Source organism: Coenobita brevimanus, chromosome 78 (assembly GCF_032717465.1).
Source record: "Coenobita brevimanus isolate Jiangsu-jjx chromosome 78, ASM3271746v2, whole genome shotgun sequence".
Classification (NCBI taxonomy): Eukaryota; Metazoa; Arthropoda; class Malacostraca; order Decapoda; family Coenobitidae; genus Coenobita; species Coenobita brevimanus.
The window spans coordinates 3,356,395-3,371,736 of NC_137031.1; the positions used below are offsets into that span (position 1 = coordinate 3,356,395).

General features: G+C 38.6%; 1 protein-coding gene across 1 annotated transcript in view; it reads left to right on the forward strand.

Moving 5' to 3' along the window:
• The window catches only part of LOC145408639 (protein turtle homolog A-like), a 210,251-nt gene extending 195,420 nt beyond the window's left edge, over positions 1-14,831 (forward strand). Inside the window, exons 15-16 of the mRNA XM_080279324.1 lie at positions 8,605-8,693; positions 14,328-14,831. Coding sequence (XP_080135450.1) covers positions 8,605-8,693; positions 14,328-14,831 — 593 coding nt within the window. The remainder of the gene's footprint in view (positions 1-8,604; positions 8,694-14,327) is intronic.
• The last annotated feature ends 511 nt before the right edge of the window (positions 14,832-15,342 follow it).

Genomic DNA, 15,342 nt, shown 5'->3' on the forward strand with positions numbered 1-15,342 from the left:
ATCACTTCTAATTATTACAGGATATACGAATACATATCTGTCTAAAGGAAAATGCTTGCTTACAGCTTCGCTTTTATTATAATACGTTTTTTCCCTTCCTCACAACGCATACATAATTTATCCTGCATTCATTATTTCGCTAATCTCTCTTCGTCCATGATAATGTCATACTTTTCCAGAGAGAGAGAGAGAGAGAGAGAGAGTAAGTTCCTCTCCTCTCTGGCTGTTCCTTCCTTTTTCTTACATATCTTTGTTTTCATTGTCTCTCCGTCAGATTTTCAACTCATCTCTCTCCGGTCGTTCCCCCTTCGTATGTACTACTTAACTTCATTGTCTTCCTATCAGGGCCATACGTTTTGCACCTCCTAGTGTGATGACGTATTTTTATACTTTACACTTACCGCTGCCACACAGTTACAAACAATGTGCATAGGAGGGTCCGTTGGTAATGATGGAAATAAAGAAGACTGTATGTAACATCTTCAGTTTTAAGAGTCTCCCTCATCTGAATAAGACGCGTCATTGGATAGAAAGGCTTGATTTGAATTATTAACATTAATTATACATATTTCAGTGTTCACATCAGATTGATTCCTTTCCTCTGCAAACCTTGTATCGGAGGAGGCGGCCGCTGAATCGGTAGAGAGGTGGCCTGTAGTCCTAATGGACACTGGTTTGAATCCTGGCTGGACAAAGAATTTAAATGTCATAAAAGGCAGACTTTACTGATCTACCAGAAAACCCGCCAACATGTCGAAAAAATACCCCTGCTGATACCAGTACACCAGTTCTGTATGAGACAGCCCTAGCATGTTATTCGATACTGTACGGCGGGTGTTAGCCCCGAAGTGGTAACGTGGACCTGAATGCTATGTAGGACTATATATAACTATAACAATAACTATAACTATAAATAAATAAATAAATATATATAAAACTATACATATAGATATAACTATATATATATATATATATATATATAGTTATATATATAGTTATATATATATATATATAGTTATATATATATAGTTATATATATATATATATATATAGTTATAGTTATAGTTATAGTTATATATATATATATAGTTATATATATATATATATATATATATATATATATAGTTATATATAGTTATATATATATATATATATATATATATATATATATATATATATATATATATATATATATATATATATATATATATATATATATATATATAACTGCACCCCGAATGAAGAAGAAATTGTGCCTTCGGAGTGAGAGAGGAAGCAAAAATTGTTATCGAAACTTTCGTCGTGACATGCTTCTTAAACTAAATATATAAGGAAAAAGTTTGAGGGTGGCTGAAAGGTAAAAAAAAAAAATGTGCAGAGAGAGAGAGAGAGAGAGAGAGAGAGAGAGAGAGAGTTATACAGAGTAACATAAATACACAGACCACACATACATTACGATCCATACGAGACAGTCCAGCCTTAATAACACAGTACTCGAGTAACGGAGGTAGAAGAAACTGATAACACAGTAAAAGGTTCTCTCTCACATCCTCCTCCGGCTTTTGCCGTACTGAGAGAAACAAAAGCGAGAAGTAGCACCGTGCAGGATTTAAAAATCTTGAAGGAAATTTCAGTGTAATGGCAGAAAGTACAATGTAATGAAAATTGAATGTCTGCACATACGTACAACCACATATTAGTTCTAATCTTAACGTAAGATATGGACTTTTTATTATTTTCCATATAAAAATTGGAGGAAATTTGAGCTGTACATTAAGCTCCTATGTATGTATGCAAAATCTGCACATCATGTGCATATAATGCATACGGCTATACTGTATATATACACTCCATCCATCCAACCATCATCCAATCCTACATTGCCCCATGAGGAGCGTAGGAACTCGGGGCTAGGCAGTTGGTCTCGACATTTAAGATGAGAGTAACCAGCCTCACTCATCCCTGAGTGGCATTACATGAGCAGTCAACCCCAACCACCCCTTGGATGTAAACCTTCACCGGCTCAATTCGACTGGAGCGCAATAATTACCCACTAAACCACCAGGTGCCAAAATTTGGTTATATGGTTACCACCCAGCGAAGTAAATGGTTTCCTGGTGTACAGGAAACCATTTGGCTTGTCACTCAGTGTAGAGCCACCCACAGGCAGAAGGAAAAAGAAAGAATGAAGGAAAGAAAGACAGAAGAGGGAGTGTAAAGTTACCCGTAGGCAGAAGGACGAGGAAAGAATGAAAGAAAGAACAGAAGAGGATGGAAGGAAAGAAGGATGGAAGAGAGGAAAGGGCAGACACCCGAGAGCAGCACTACATCGAGTGTGTGGATGGTGAGCGCCCCCACCTACCACATTATATGCACTCAAACTTCGATTTAAGGGACTAAATGGGGAATCAACTTGTCCATTACTTGAAAATGTCCCTTACTCGAAAATTACCATTATTTTACCACATGTAAAGACAATCGTATTACGAAATGCAATGATTGTTTCACTTATGATTATTAATATTATTTTACAGGTACTGTATAAAGAAATATATTGATGTGTATAACCTGGACGTTAAGTATCATTTTTGAATGGTCTTGTCCGTTTGTCAGGTAGAATATGGAGTCCCTGAAATCCGAAATCTCTTAAATGGAGGTCCCTTAAATCAAGGTTTGAGTGTGTGTGTGTGTATATATATATATATATATATATATATATATACATATCTGTATATATATATATCTGTATATATATATACTTTCAAATAAGGTTGAGTTAGATCACGGATCGATACTAAACCCTCTCCTTCCCAGAGACAAGATATACACTTACTCGTATGCATACACATACAGTTGTACAGGAACACAGATATACTGATATGAATACACATTTTCTTTCATGTTCATATAATATCAGTCACGTCAAGATGTATATAAATCTATTGTTACAGCTATTTATGGTCCTTCTTAGGACCAAATTCGCAAGAAGCTTATTCCAATCATTTACAACGGAGAAAGTGAAGAAATTCTTGGTTGTATCAAAAGAGAGAGAGAGAGAGAGAGAGAGAGACCTAGCAATATTATCAGCAGTAAATATGACGGAGAGGCCTTTGTGTACATACATAAGAGTGTGCTTCAGCTGGTGTGATAAGCATTGTTCACCTGTGTGTGTGTGTGTGTGTGTGTGTGTGTGTGTGTGTGTGTGTGTGTGTGTGTGTGTGTGTGTGTGTGTGTGTGTGTGTGTGTGTGTGTGCGCCAGGTTGACCGTTCAGTGTGCATTTGCATTTAGATAATTACCGATTACTGTTACACCAGTACTTCCATGGATGTTTTTCTAATGCGTATGATGTACGATTATTTTGTGTGCTGATCTCTGTCTCTGTCTCTGTCACTGTCTGTCTGTCTTTCCGTCTGTCTGTCTGGCTGTCTGTCTGTTTGTCTCTCTCTCTCTCACACACACACACACACACACACACACACACACACACACACACACACATACACAAACGCAGCTTATACTTACAGCTTTATTTTCATCGGCATTAGAGACTTAGTAGCTCTTCTTCCTTATCGATTTATTTTTCACGCCTTAATGCTCGCCTGTATACAATCCACACCGTTTTAACATGAACACAGCTTGCGTCAATGACATTAAGAGAATATTACGGTGTGTTGTGTTAAAAGATAGCGCTGGGTAACAGTTGCTACGAATTCCTAGAAGACACGAGGCAATAAGATGTAATGAATAAAATAATCTACTAAAGGTAAGGTGTTACGCATTACCTAAAGCCAAAGACGATACAACTTGTCCTCTCACCACTTTCTTACCATTTCCCTCTATTCTTATCACTGCACTCCGATGAAGTATCATGTACTTTGTCGTTGCTGCCACCAGGCGATGTTATTAGGCTTTGGAGAAACATCCAAGTGTTGGAGTTAAACACAGCCTTGACTGACCTTTTCACTACTAGAGGTTTGTCCAAAACGTTGAGTAAAACCGTGTGGTGTTAACGATAATAAAACTGTTGTCATAAAAGCACCGGATGCTGGAGGTTCAGCGGTTCAGCGTCCTTTGTTTAAAGCTGTTAGTGTGGTGTGCTATGGGAGGGTGATTTTGTGTAGTGTGGTGTAACGTGGTGTGGTGTGGTGTGGTGTGGCTTTGGCAAAGACACTAAAGCCTACCACAGTGAAACACCTCGCCTCCGAAAAGTTTTAATGAAAGACAGTCATAGCAGCTCCAAAATATGCTGCCTCAAAAAAAAAAAAGAAAAAAAAAAGCTGCAACGATTAAATTACAATTTGTTAAGCTCTGGCTCCATATATACGTATCTCCGTTGTTATTACACTAGCATGTGTGTGTGTGTGTGTGTGTGTGTGTGTGTGTGTGTGTGTGAGTTAGCAAAAATGTCTTAAAGAGTTTGTATCCGATTTTAGCCATGCATGATGAAGGGGTTGATGATATTCCATGAGGAAGGCTATTGTTGTATAGAACAGTAGGTCAGACAGCAAGGTCACTGGGCTGCCAAATGTTTACCAAGCAAAGTCATATTAAACAGTTTTCGTACAATTCTGACCAAACTACAGCGACGAGTTGAGGATGAGGCAATAAAGTAAGTCTGAAATTGTGCATACTCAGTTAAAGGTCAAGGTCACAGGCCAAGATGAATTATGACTCGTATGTTTTTTTTTTTGTTTTTTTTGTTTCCTACTCAGGGCATAGGCTCCACAGCCTGCTCCCAAGGCCCAGTAGTCCTCCTACATACCATACACCTCTACATGTCACCATTTCTGCGCTAACACCCACCGTCCATATTGAATACATGCTAGGGCTGTCTCATACAGGACTGGTGTATTGGTATTAGCGGGGGGATTTGCAAGACATGCCGGCGGGTCTTCTGGCAGATCAGTAAAGTCTGATTTTGTGAAATTCAAATCCTTAAACTATTCCCTGCCCCAGCGGGGATTTGAACCTGGGTCCAGCAGACTACAGGCCACGTGTCTACCGGTTGAGCCACCGCCTCAGTGCAATAACTGGCAATATTTAACCGAGCTTATCCAAATTTGGCAGAAAGTTTGAGAGTCACCCATGGAGAAATCCGGTTGTTTTTTTAGAAAAGTTTGTCAAAGGGCAAGATCACAGGGCAAGGTCAGCTTAAACAGTGTTTACTCAGTTAAGACCAAACCTTGTCAAATGGTTAGAGACAAGGCTAGAATAAACGGGTTTGATTCTGTGAACAGTCAATATATGGTCAAATGTACAGGGAAAGGTCACAGGACAAAGTCAACTCATATAGTTTTCATCTGATTTGAACCTTACCTGGAAGAAGTGTTAAGATTCAGGCAACAAAGAAAGAATTAAAGTCTGAGAATATTGAAACTAAAGCATTTGGTGGCCGAATGCAAACTGACCACCAAAATATGTTGTTGGCTAAGGTGCAAGTTACATACCAAAGTAAATTTGAAGAAAAATCACAAAACACGACGGAATTCAGTCACTGCGTTTCACAAAAAGCCAGTCCATATATATATATATATATATATATATATATATGGCAGTAGACATTCGGTCGTCTCTGATCAAATCCTCACCGAACGTAACAGGCTTCTGCACATCCATATAGTTGCTGTTTCCTGATGGTTTGGTGAAAATTCGTCCACAACTTTTCGAGATATTTTGGCAGCAGACACATACACACAAACACATACACACACGCTAACAAAAACTATATCCCCGCGCCTTGCTAAAAGCAGGCGATAATAATATTTGGCGGTTGACAATTTGTCGTCTTTGATCAAATTCTCACCAAAAGTAATAGGCTTCTGCATATTCACATTCATCCATCCATCATTCAAGCCTATGTTGCCCCATGAGGAGCGTAGGAGCCCAGGGCTAGGCAGTTGGTCCTGGCATTTAAGATGAGAGTGACCAGCCTCACTCATCCCTGAGTGGCATTACGTGAGCAATAAACCCCAACCACCCCTTGGATATAAATCTTCACCGGCTCAATCCAACTGGAGCGCAATAATTACCCACTAATCCACCAGGCGCCAAAGTTTGGTTATATGGTTACCACCCAGCGTAGTAAATGGTTTCCTGGTGTACAGGAAACCATTTGGCTTGTCACTCAGTGTAGAGTCACCCACAGGCAGAAGGAAGAGGAAAGAAAGAAGGAAAGAAAGACGGAAGAGGGAGTGTAAAGTCACCCGAAGGCAGAAAGACGAGGAAAGACTGAAAGAAAGACGGAAGAGGATGGAAGGAAAGAAGGATGGAGGAGAGGAAAGGGCAGACAACCGAGAGCAGCACTGCATCGAATGAGTGGATGGTGAGCGCCCCCACCTACCACACTGCACATTCACATAGTTGCTATTTCCTGAATGTTTAATGGAAATTAGTCCACAACTTTCAGAGATATTTTGGCAACAGACATACACACACCCTCACCCACCCACTCATGCACCCCCCCCCCACACCTCCTTTCTAAAAGTGGGCGATAATTAGTCAGATATCAAGGTCACAGGGCAAAGTCAATTTTCGGTCAGTGTGTGTCTGTGTGTGAGCAAAAAACTAAAACAGTTTTTAGGTTACTTGGATCTAACTTGGTGGATGAGCTAAGGATCATTTTAGTGGATGACTAACTGTTTTTGAGAACAATAGGTCAAAGGATAAGGCCACATGGCAAAGTCAGCTGAAGCAGTTTTAATCTAATGTTGACCAAACGCTGCGTAATGGATCAGGGATATATAAGTTTTATTTCGGAGTAATTGGTCAACGTACAAGGTTACAAGGAAAGGTGAAAGATAAAGGTCTCTAAGCAAAGCCAGTTCAAACATTTCTGATCCGATAAGAACCAAAGCTGTTGGAAGTGATAAGGATCCGGCAAGAATTATGTAATTTGATTCTGAGAATGATTTCCTGAAGTACAAGGTCTAGGGGCAAAGCCAGATTTTGACTCTTATTGTTATCCTTGTTTTCATCCTTCTTACTTTCTTCATTAACACCTTATTACAATGATGTTTCGTATGTCATTCATGCGTCTGCCCGACGATTTAATTCAGCTTTGGAAAGGCTTTTCGAACTAGAGGAATTAGTCCCTTCGGTTCGGAAGATCTTTCTTAGGGTAAGCTGAATAAACTGTCTGGACGTAGTAAGAACAAACTATATTACACTTACCTTACGTTGGTGGAAATTTTAATCCTTCTGTAGTTTATATCCCGTAGCTCAGTGGCTGATAATAATAATATTACCCTTCTGCATCATGTGCATAGCACCTCATGACAAGCTTTATATCATAGTGTTAATATCATAACAACTTTGCACTGAATATGGAGAGATGCAACTTTTACGCCTAGATAAGTTGAAATGAGTATACAGTAGAAAAGTCGTCATCGTTTTGAAGGAAAAGTACTATTAAACTATCCTTCTCGTATCATTCTTCCTATTCTCCGTCCATTCTCCTATCTGCCTACCTATATTTACCCATTCTTTTCTATCCTTGGTTATAATTGACATCTCTCAATCTTAGCTACTGAGTTGTAACAGGATATTAAAACTAGAATGTAGTAGTAGTAAGAAAGAAGTGCTATGGAAAGTTTATTTTGTTCTTTGGGCTACGAGAATTAAGCTGAATATGACAAAAATATCTACCAAGTTGATATGAATCACCTATGGGTGAATAACGCTCCAATACTGACCCTCTTCCCCACACCCACCTGCCTGTCTCTCGACCTTTTATGTTCATGCAACTGTTTTATTCCAGTTAGTGCCATACAACTAAATTTAGCTGGGAAAGAGTTATAGGAGCCTGAAGATGTTAATACTGTTGCCATTAATCCTTTCGTGATCGGGACAACTCGTGTATTTTTTTCCAGCTAATGCCAGACGATTTTATTCAGGAAGAGTGAATCACAGAAGCCTGAGAAGTTTAGTTCCTTAAGTATAATGATGTCTTTATTATATTTTATTCTTACGACGGCCATACGAGTTTACGCAACTTAGGAAGTCCCTCTGGTTGTTATGCGGATAATGGAGGCTGTATCTAACCCCTCAAGTTCATAAGGTCCTCCTGAAGCTGAATGAATAAGTCTATTGCAGGCAAAAATATAAGAAGGACGTATTTGTACTGAAGAAGCTAACCACAAAACAGGAGAGGGTGTTTGTACAGTCAGGGACAAAAGTTCGCGTATTATTCCACCGCGTCTACTTCACACTAAGTTCATGTTTTCTTTTTTCATCCATCCATCCATTATTCAGTCCGTTCTTGCCCTATAAGGAGCGTAAGGACCTGGGGCTAAGCTACTCAGTCCCGACATTTAAGACGAGGGTGACTTACCTCACTCATCCCTGAGTGGCATTATGTGTGCAGTGAATCCTATCCGTCCCTCAAACGGCAGCTTTTACAGGCATCATCCTGTTGGTGTCATGTGGTTATATGGTTACCACAGAACGCAGTAAACGGAACCCTGGACTAAGGTAAACTCTGTGGATAGTCATATAGTCACCTTAAAGTTGCACTACGTCAAGTGAAACGATGGTTATTGTCCCCCACATACTGTTCATCCATTCCATGCTAGCCTGATGGTCTTTGTGTATGTTTGTTTTCGCAGAGTCTGATAAGGAGGAGGTTGTGAGATCGCACACCCCGTCAGGCCTGGTCAGCAACCTTTACGTCACACCCTCGATACTGCACAACAACGTGAGTACTCCCGGCACAGCACAAAGACTGGCCAGCACTGCATTACACACTGACTCAGGCTTAGCACCGTATTCCAGGTGGCATAGGAGATTCCCTGGCGTCTCTTCCTTAGTCGTTGAATTTACATAATTGTGTGTGTGTATATATATATATATATATATATATATATATATATATATATATATATATATATATATATATATATATATATATATATATATATATATATATATATATATATATATATATATATATATATATATATATATATATATAAATGATAAGGTTATAACTTTTTTTTTTTTTTCAATAAAAGGAAGCCTGTATCATAAATTGATGAGCTTTTGTTTAAAAACAAAGGAGAAAGCCCTTATTCCTCTCAGTTTTAAAAAAAGGTCACCCCCAAATCAAAAGATGGATTACCATATATATTTAACTTTACCACACGCAAGTTTTATCACTTTCTTTTATCTATATATAGAGTTTTTCATAACTTTATAGACTTGCACAGAAGATTTTAGAACTGTTTAGAACTTTCTAGAACAGTTTGTAATGTTCTAGTATGGTTTAACATTAGAACATTCTAGAATAATGTAAATATAAAATGGGAGGCAGTTTTCAGCATCTAACAGTTATCTTCACAGTCTGCAGGCGAACAGTCAGCAAAATAATTGCTTAGTGTTTTACTGTTATATATTAATTTTTTTGTTTTTCAGATAAGCATGATGTCGCATAAAAGAAGTGATACTATTGTACAGTAGAACAAGGATGTCTGGACCAATAATTTGGTGCAGTTGTAGCAGTCAGATAGAAGAAGAGGAATTGTGCCTTTAGAAGGAAAATGCAGAATGCCAAACCAAATGCATGTTGTTTGACGTTACCAGTTTCTTGGAACAAAAATCAAAGTAAGAAAAGAACGAATAGTCGAAATTTCCAAAAAAGTTACAAAATTATGGGAGAATAAATTGAACTTTCCACATGTGTCAGATCAAGCAATACAAACAGAGCTTGACAAGGTGGTACAATCTTACGATGAATGTGTCAAGAGGGGAAAATATGATGCGCTAAATAAACTTTTTGATATCACAAAAGTAATTGGTCAGTGCTTATCTACTGAAGATAAACAACTCTACCACCCACTATTGCAAAGCAAAGGAGAAGTGGGGTACTCAACAGGTCAGTTTGCAAGTAAGGAAACCACTTACCCTTCAAAAAGACAAAAACTGCCTGATGAACCTATATTACCAACAACATCTTAAGATCTTTCATCTGATGACACAACAGAAGTAAAGTTGTAACTAACTTGGTGACATCCGCTGGAGTATCGACAAATAAATCTGCTAGAATATGCAAACAATAATTGTCACATGATGGTAATGACATATCAGCTCCAAGTCAAGCAGCAATTTATAGGTCAATATACAAAGAGGCTGCTAGACTGAAGGAGGAAATGATTGAGAAGTTACAGTTGGAAACATGATCTTTACATTTCGATGGAAAGCAAATTGATGAAAATGAGTACCAAGTAGCACTACTTAAAAATGAAAGAACCGAAATAAAATTGGATGCAATGTGTTTGGAAAATGGCAAGGCTGAATCTATTGCTAAAGGAATTGCAAAAGTTATTGATGAATACAACTTATGGCATGGAATAAAAATGATCATTGCTGATACAACTAGCATTAACACTGGGAAAAAGAGTAGAGTTGTTGTAAGATTACAACAAACGTTCTCGGATAAGAGTTTCAAAAAACCACAATTTATCGGTTGTCAGCATCACATTCAGGACAGGATTCTCTGTTTGGTGATGGATGAAGAACTTGGCACTAACACCAATTTTCCAAACGTCAAATATCCATTTGTGTCTCAACTAATAAAGAATTATGAAAAACTAAGAGCACAGTTTGTTATGGAACGGAAGAGATCCTCTATAAATCAGGATGGAGAGATGACATGAAGTTTTTGTACCATTTAACACGAGTATTTAGATTCTTTGAAGAAAAAGGGCATTTTCCTTTCATTAACTTTCACGAAATTCCAAATATCAGTAATGCAAGGTGGAATTCAAGAGCAATTCTTGCCATCCTTGCATTCATTCTTATACCTACAACAAGGAAGACTTTGAAGATATGCAGATTCATTTCGTACGAATGGGCAGAATACTGGTTTACTAATCAGATGTACAGTGAAAATGACTTCAAGAACTTGTCAGAAATATTGAAACTTTACAAAAAATCACTATACTCATTGCAGAATCATTGGAAGCAGGAGTCATCCTTACTCCAGATACCAAGAAGTAATCAGTGTGCAGAACGTGCAATCAAAGAGATACAGGAACTTTAGGCTGCCTACAGAAACAAAGCCAAACTGCAACTTAGATTTATTCTGGGTAATAAACAGTGATTTTAAGTATTAATGCATTTGTATAAGCTCTTTTTTTATTATTATACACATAAATATACACATGCAAAAATCGAATTTTTTATTTCGGGGTGGCCTTTTTTAACAAATGAGAGGGATAAGGGCTTTTTTCTTTGTTTTTAAGCAAAAGTTCATCGACTTGAGGTACAGGAACATCAGGTTGTAAAAAAGTTATAACCTTAGTATATATATATATATATATATATATATATATATATATATATATATATATATATATATATATATATATATACAGTATATATATATATATATATATATATATATATATATATATATATATATATATATATATATATATATATATATATATATATATATATATATATATATATATATATATATATATATATATCCCATTGGAGCCCAGCGTCCAGAGTATTGGACAGAACTGGGAAATTTCAAATCTCGATAAAGTAGGGTACCTCTGGGTAGGGACCTATGAGCTTCGTGACTATGAGCCGATAGGCGGAGGGCGGTACCCTTGCAGAGCAATGCCTCGCCCAGCAGCTCTGGGATTCAATGAGATATATATATATATATATATATACATATATATATATATATATATATATATATATATATATATATATATATATATATATATATATATATATATATATATATATATATGAAGCCTCTGTGGTACAGTGATAAAGTGTGCGTTTTCGTACACTGGGGAGTGAGGGTTCGCGCCCCGCCAAGGTAAAAAACTTTGGGAGCGTTCTCTTGGCCACGTACTGCTTGGCGGACATCAGGGGTGCTGTGGTTGAACCAGTGTCGCATATAATAAAGTATGCTTGCACCCAGTCGGCTTGCGCTGGCCGATTACACTTGGTTCACAGACTACACACACATCCAAAGCCACTCCAACACTACAATTACACTTACAAGCACTTCACACCCTACATACAGTCTCTACCAGACGGCCTAAGCCACTTGGTAGAGATACATTGGCCGTATCGTCCCCACTTCGGTTGGGATAGGCCGGTCCTGCAGTGGATACTCAAACGGATGATGATGATATATATATATATATATATATATATATATATATATATATATATATATATATATATATATATATATATATATATATATACCCGCTTTGTATATTGATCTAGTACGAAAACAATTTGCATTAGGAACATGCAACCGGATTAAATAGGTGGAACATAATAAACTTACAGTATTGTTAACGAAAAGGTGCCATGAAGTCTTCTATGCCACTTGGAATACGAGCATGAGGCTGAGAAAGAGTTGGTCACACAAAGGTGTCACGACATGTGACTGTAAGGCAAAAAGTCAGCTGTGTGGCTGTAACGCTACACCACTGCTTTTACCACCTCATGTCTTCAGTTAGGTTAATATAACTGATGCAATTATTTCACACAGTAGTAAAATCCCTGATTGTGAACATGAAGTATTTTAGGAATGATATATCAGTTGATAACATCATGCTAAGTAATGAGTGACCTATGTTGTTGGAAATACTGAACTGATATAACAGATCAGTTAGATTTAGTAGATATTGTAGACTGATACTGGATTAGGTAGTGGAAGACTGATAAACTTAGATACTGATGTAGGGAAAGATTAGTTCCTAAGGGGCTTGGTAGCTCAAGCAACAGCGCAGTCTTCCCCTTAGACATTGCTTTTATTTGCTGAAAGCAGTTGAGTATAGTAAAGAGGAGTCAACTAAGCTGGCTGAGCAAACTTATGAGTGAGAAGACAGCTGCAGTGGGAGGTATAAGGAGTAGTTAGTCTATAACGTGAATGGAAATGGAACGTGTGCTTCCTCGATGTGTATCTTTGTAAATCAAAAACAAAATTACCCTAACATCCCTGACAAGGCTGTAACCATCGAAGTAATGAAATACTGCAGTAGATGTCTGAGCTACAGTAGATGTCTGAGCCAATGAATACGTCTGAGCCACAGTAAATGTTTTAGCTATGTTAGATGTGCAGACTACAGTAAATGTCTGAGAGCTATAGTAGAAGTCGGAGCTGTAGTAGACCAGTGAACCCCATTAGATGTCTCAGCTACAGTAAATGTCTGACCTACAGAAAGTGTTTGAACCAAATTTGATGTCTGAGTTACAGCAGATGTCTGAGCTACAGTAAATGTTTGAGCTACATCAGATGCCTGAGCTTAAACAAGAATTGATGTCTGAATTGCAATAGATGTCTGAGCTACAGTAGATGTCTGAGCTACAGCAGACACTTGAGTTACAGTACAAGTTTGAACTAACATGTGCCTGATGTTATATGAACCAACTGCTGGCAACACTTCCGTCATTTTTGCTTCCGTCTCTCCATAAATCCCTTATCTCGTTCTCTTCTGTTTCGTTTCATGAAGCGTTTCCTCCCCTCTTGAATTTTCAACACGTTCTTCTTTCTTCATCTTTGCTGCCATCTGTCTGCCTATACTTTCAAACTTTTGCCAACCAATTCTTCCCCCACCACATTAAATTCTATCATCTACCTTTACATTCTCTCTTCACTCCACTTCCCACTCTCTACACATATAACTTTTTCATGACTTGTTCCATCTCCTCCTATCCTTCCTTAGCTATAAGTAGAAACGCAAATTCTCACTCACACATAAACTCACATACTTGCATTCTTACTTAACAGTGACTTTCCTTTTCTCACATAAGTTTATCACATCTCCAAACGCTTCCTTTCCCCACACATCCCTTCATTTTCTTCATGGGACTTTGTTTCTTACATATATTTGGCCCACCTCTCCACCTAGCAATAATGTTCCCTTTCGTACTCTTTATTTTTCATTTCTCTTCTTAATTTTATCTATCCCAGCTTCTATCTCGTTTTCAGTGTAACTTACTCTCTGACACTGTTACATCTCCGTCTGCTCACCACCAAGCTTGCATGTTCACCATCCTGCTTGTCTACTCACCAACCAGCCCGTCTGCTCACAAACCTGTCTGTGTGCTCACACTCTGCTTGTATACTTACTCTCTGACACTGTTACAGCTCCATCTGTTCACCACCAAGCTTGCATGTTCACCATCCTGCTTGCCTACTCACCAACCAGCCCGTCTGCTCACAAACCTGTCTGTGTGCTCACACTCTGCTTGTATCCTGACCACTCTGTCTGTCTGCACACCACTCTATTTGCACTCCACTCTGCCTGTCTGCTCACAACTCTACCTGTCTGCTTTTCTGCGTCAGCGTGGTCTGGTGACGCCTCAGGAGACGGACGTCCTCCTACAAGAGCGGCCGCCCAGCCCCCCTCTGGCCTCCCTGGACTCCCTGGGTCGCTGCTCCACCTCCGCCTCCAAGACATCCACCTCCAGCACCTCCTCCACCGCCACCGTCGCCCTCAACCCGGACTTCCTCGCCAGAAATCCAGAGTGCCTGGCCAGGCATTCCAGCCACAGGAACCAGGATACCCAGCCAGTCCTCCCGGATTTTGTCCTGCACAGTGTGGACGGTGTGACCATTTATCCGGGACAGACACTGAAAACGTCGGATTACAGGACGAAAAATGTGAATTATCTAACCACGGATCCGAATTGTTCCAGCTTAAATGAGGCCTGTGTCAATCCGCAGTGGTGTGCCAGAAACTCTAATTGTTTGACTAAGAGGCCTGCGTGTGAGGCCAGATACCCAGCCGGTGTGGGCAGGGAGGAGGCAACTGCACTGATCCCGACGCACAGGGTGAGTTCAGTGTAGTGGCTCGTATTGGAAGCGGGTGTGGAGATTTAGTAGCACTTTTTATTAAGCGATTTATATAGTATGTTAAAGCCCAGTAACATTTTCTGTTGTTTTAGTCCATTTTAAGATGCAAAAAATATTAAAAAAGAAAAGATGCTCGAGTGCCATTTAGAATAAGAGCAATATCTCAGGACCGCATTTTTGCTGGCAAAAGAGACTTCATAGCACTTCTTTAGCGATTTATGTTTAGTATTTTTCCTTATTGTTGTCTTCAGTGTTGTTATTTTTGTCATTGCTGACATTTTCTTCATAAGCAGTGTGCAACGGGACGTAATGTTCCAATAACTATAATATATCACTGAGGCAGACGTGCTACGAAATAAAATCTGTGCTACAGAGAATACGTCACTCAGTCACTCGAGGATTTGGAGGCAAAACAAACGAAGTCAGCAAATTTTTATAAGTAACAGGATCTTCAGTGTGAACAAATATTTAACAGGGTAAAAAGGAAAAAAATGCTGGTAACAGT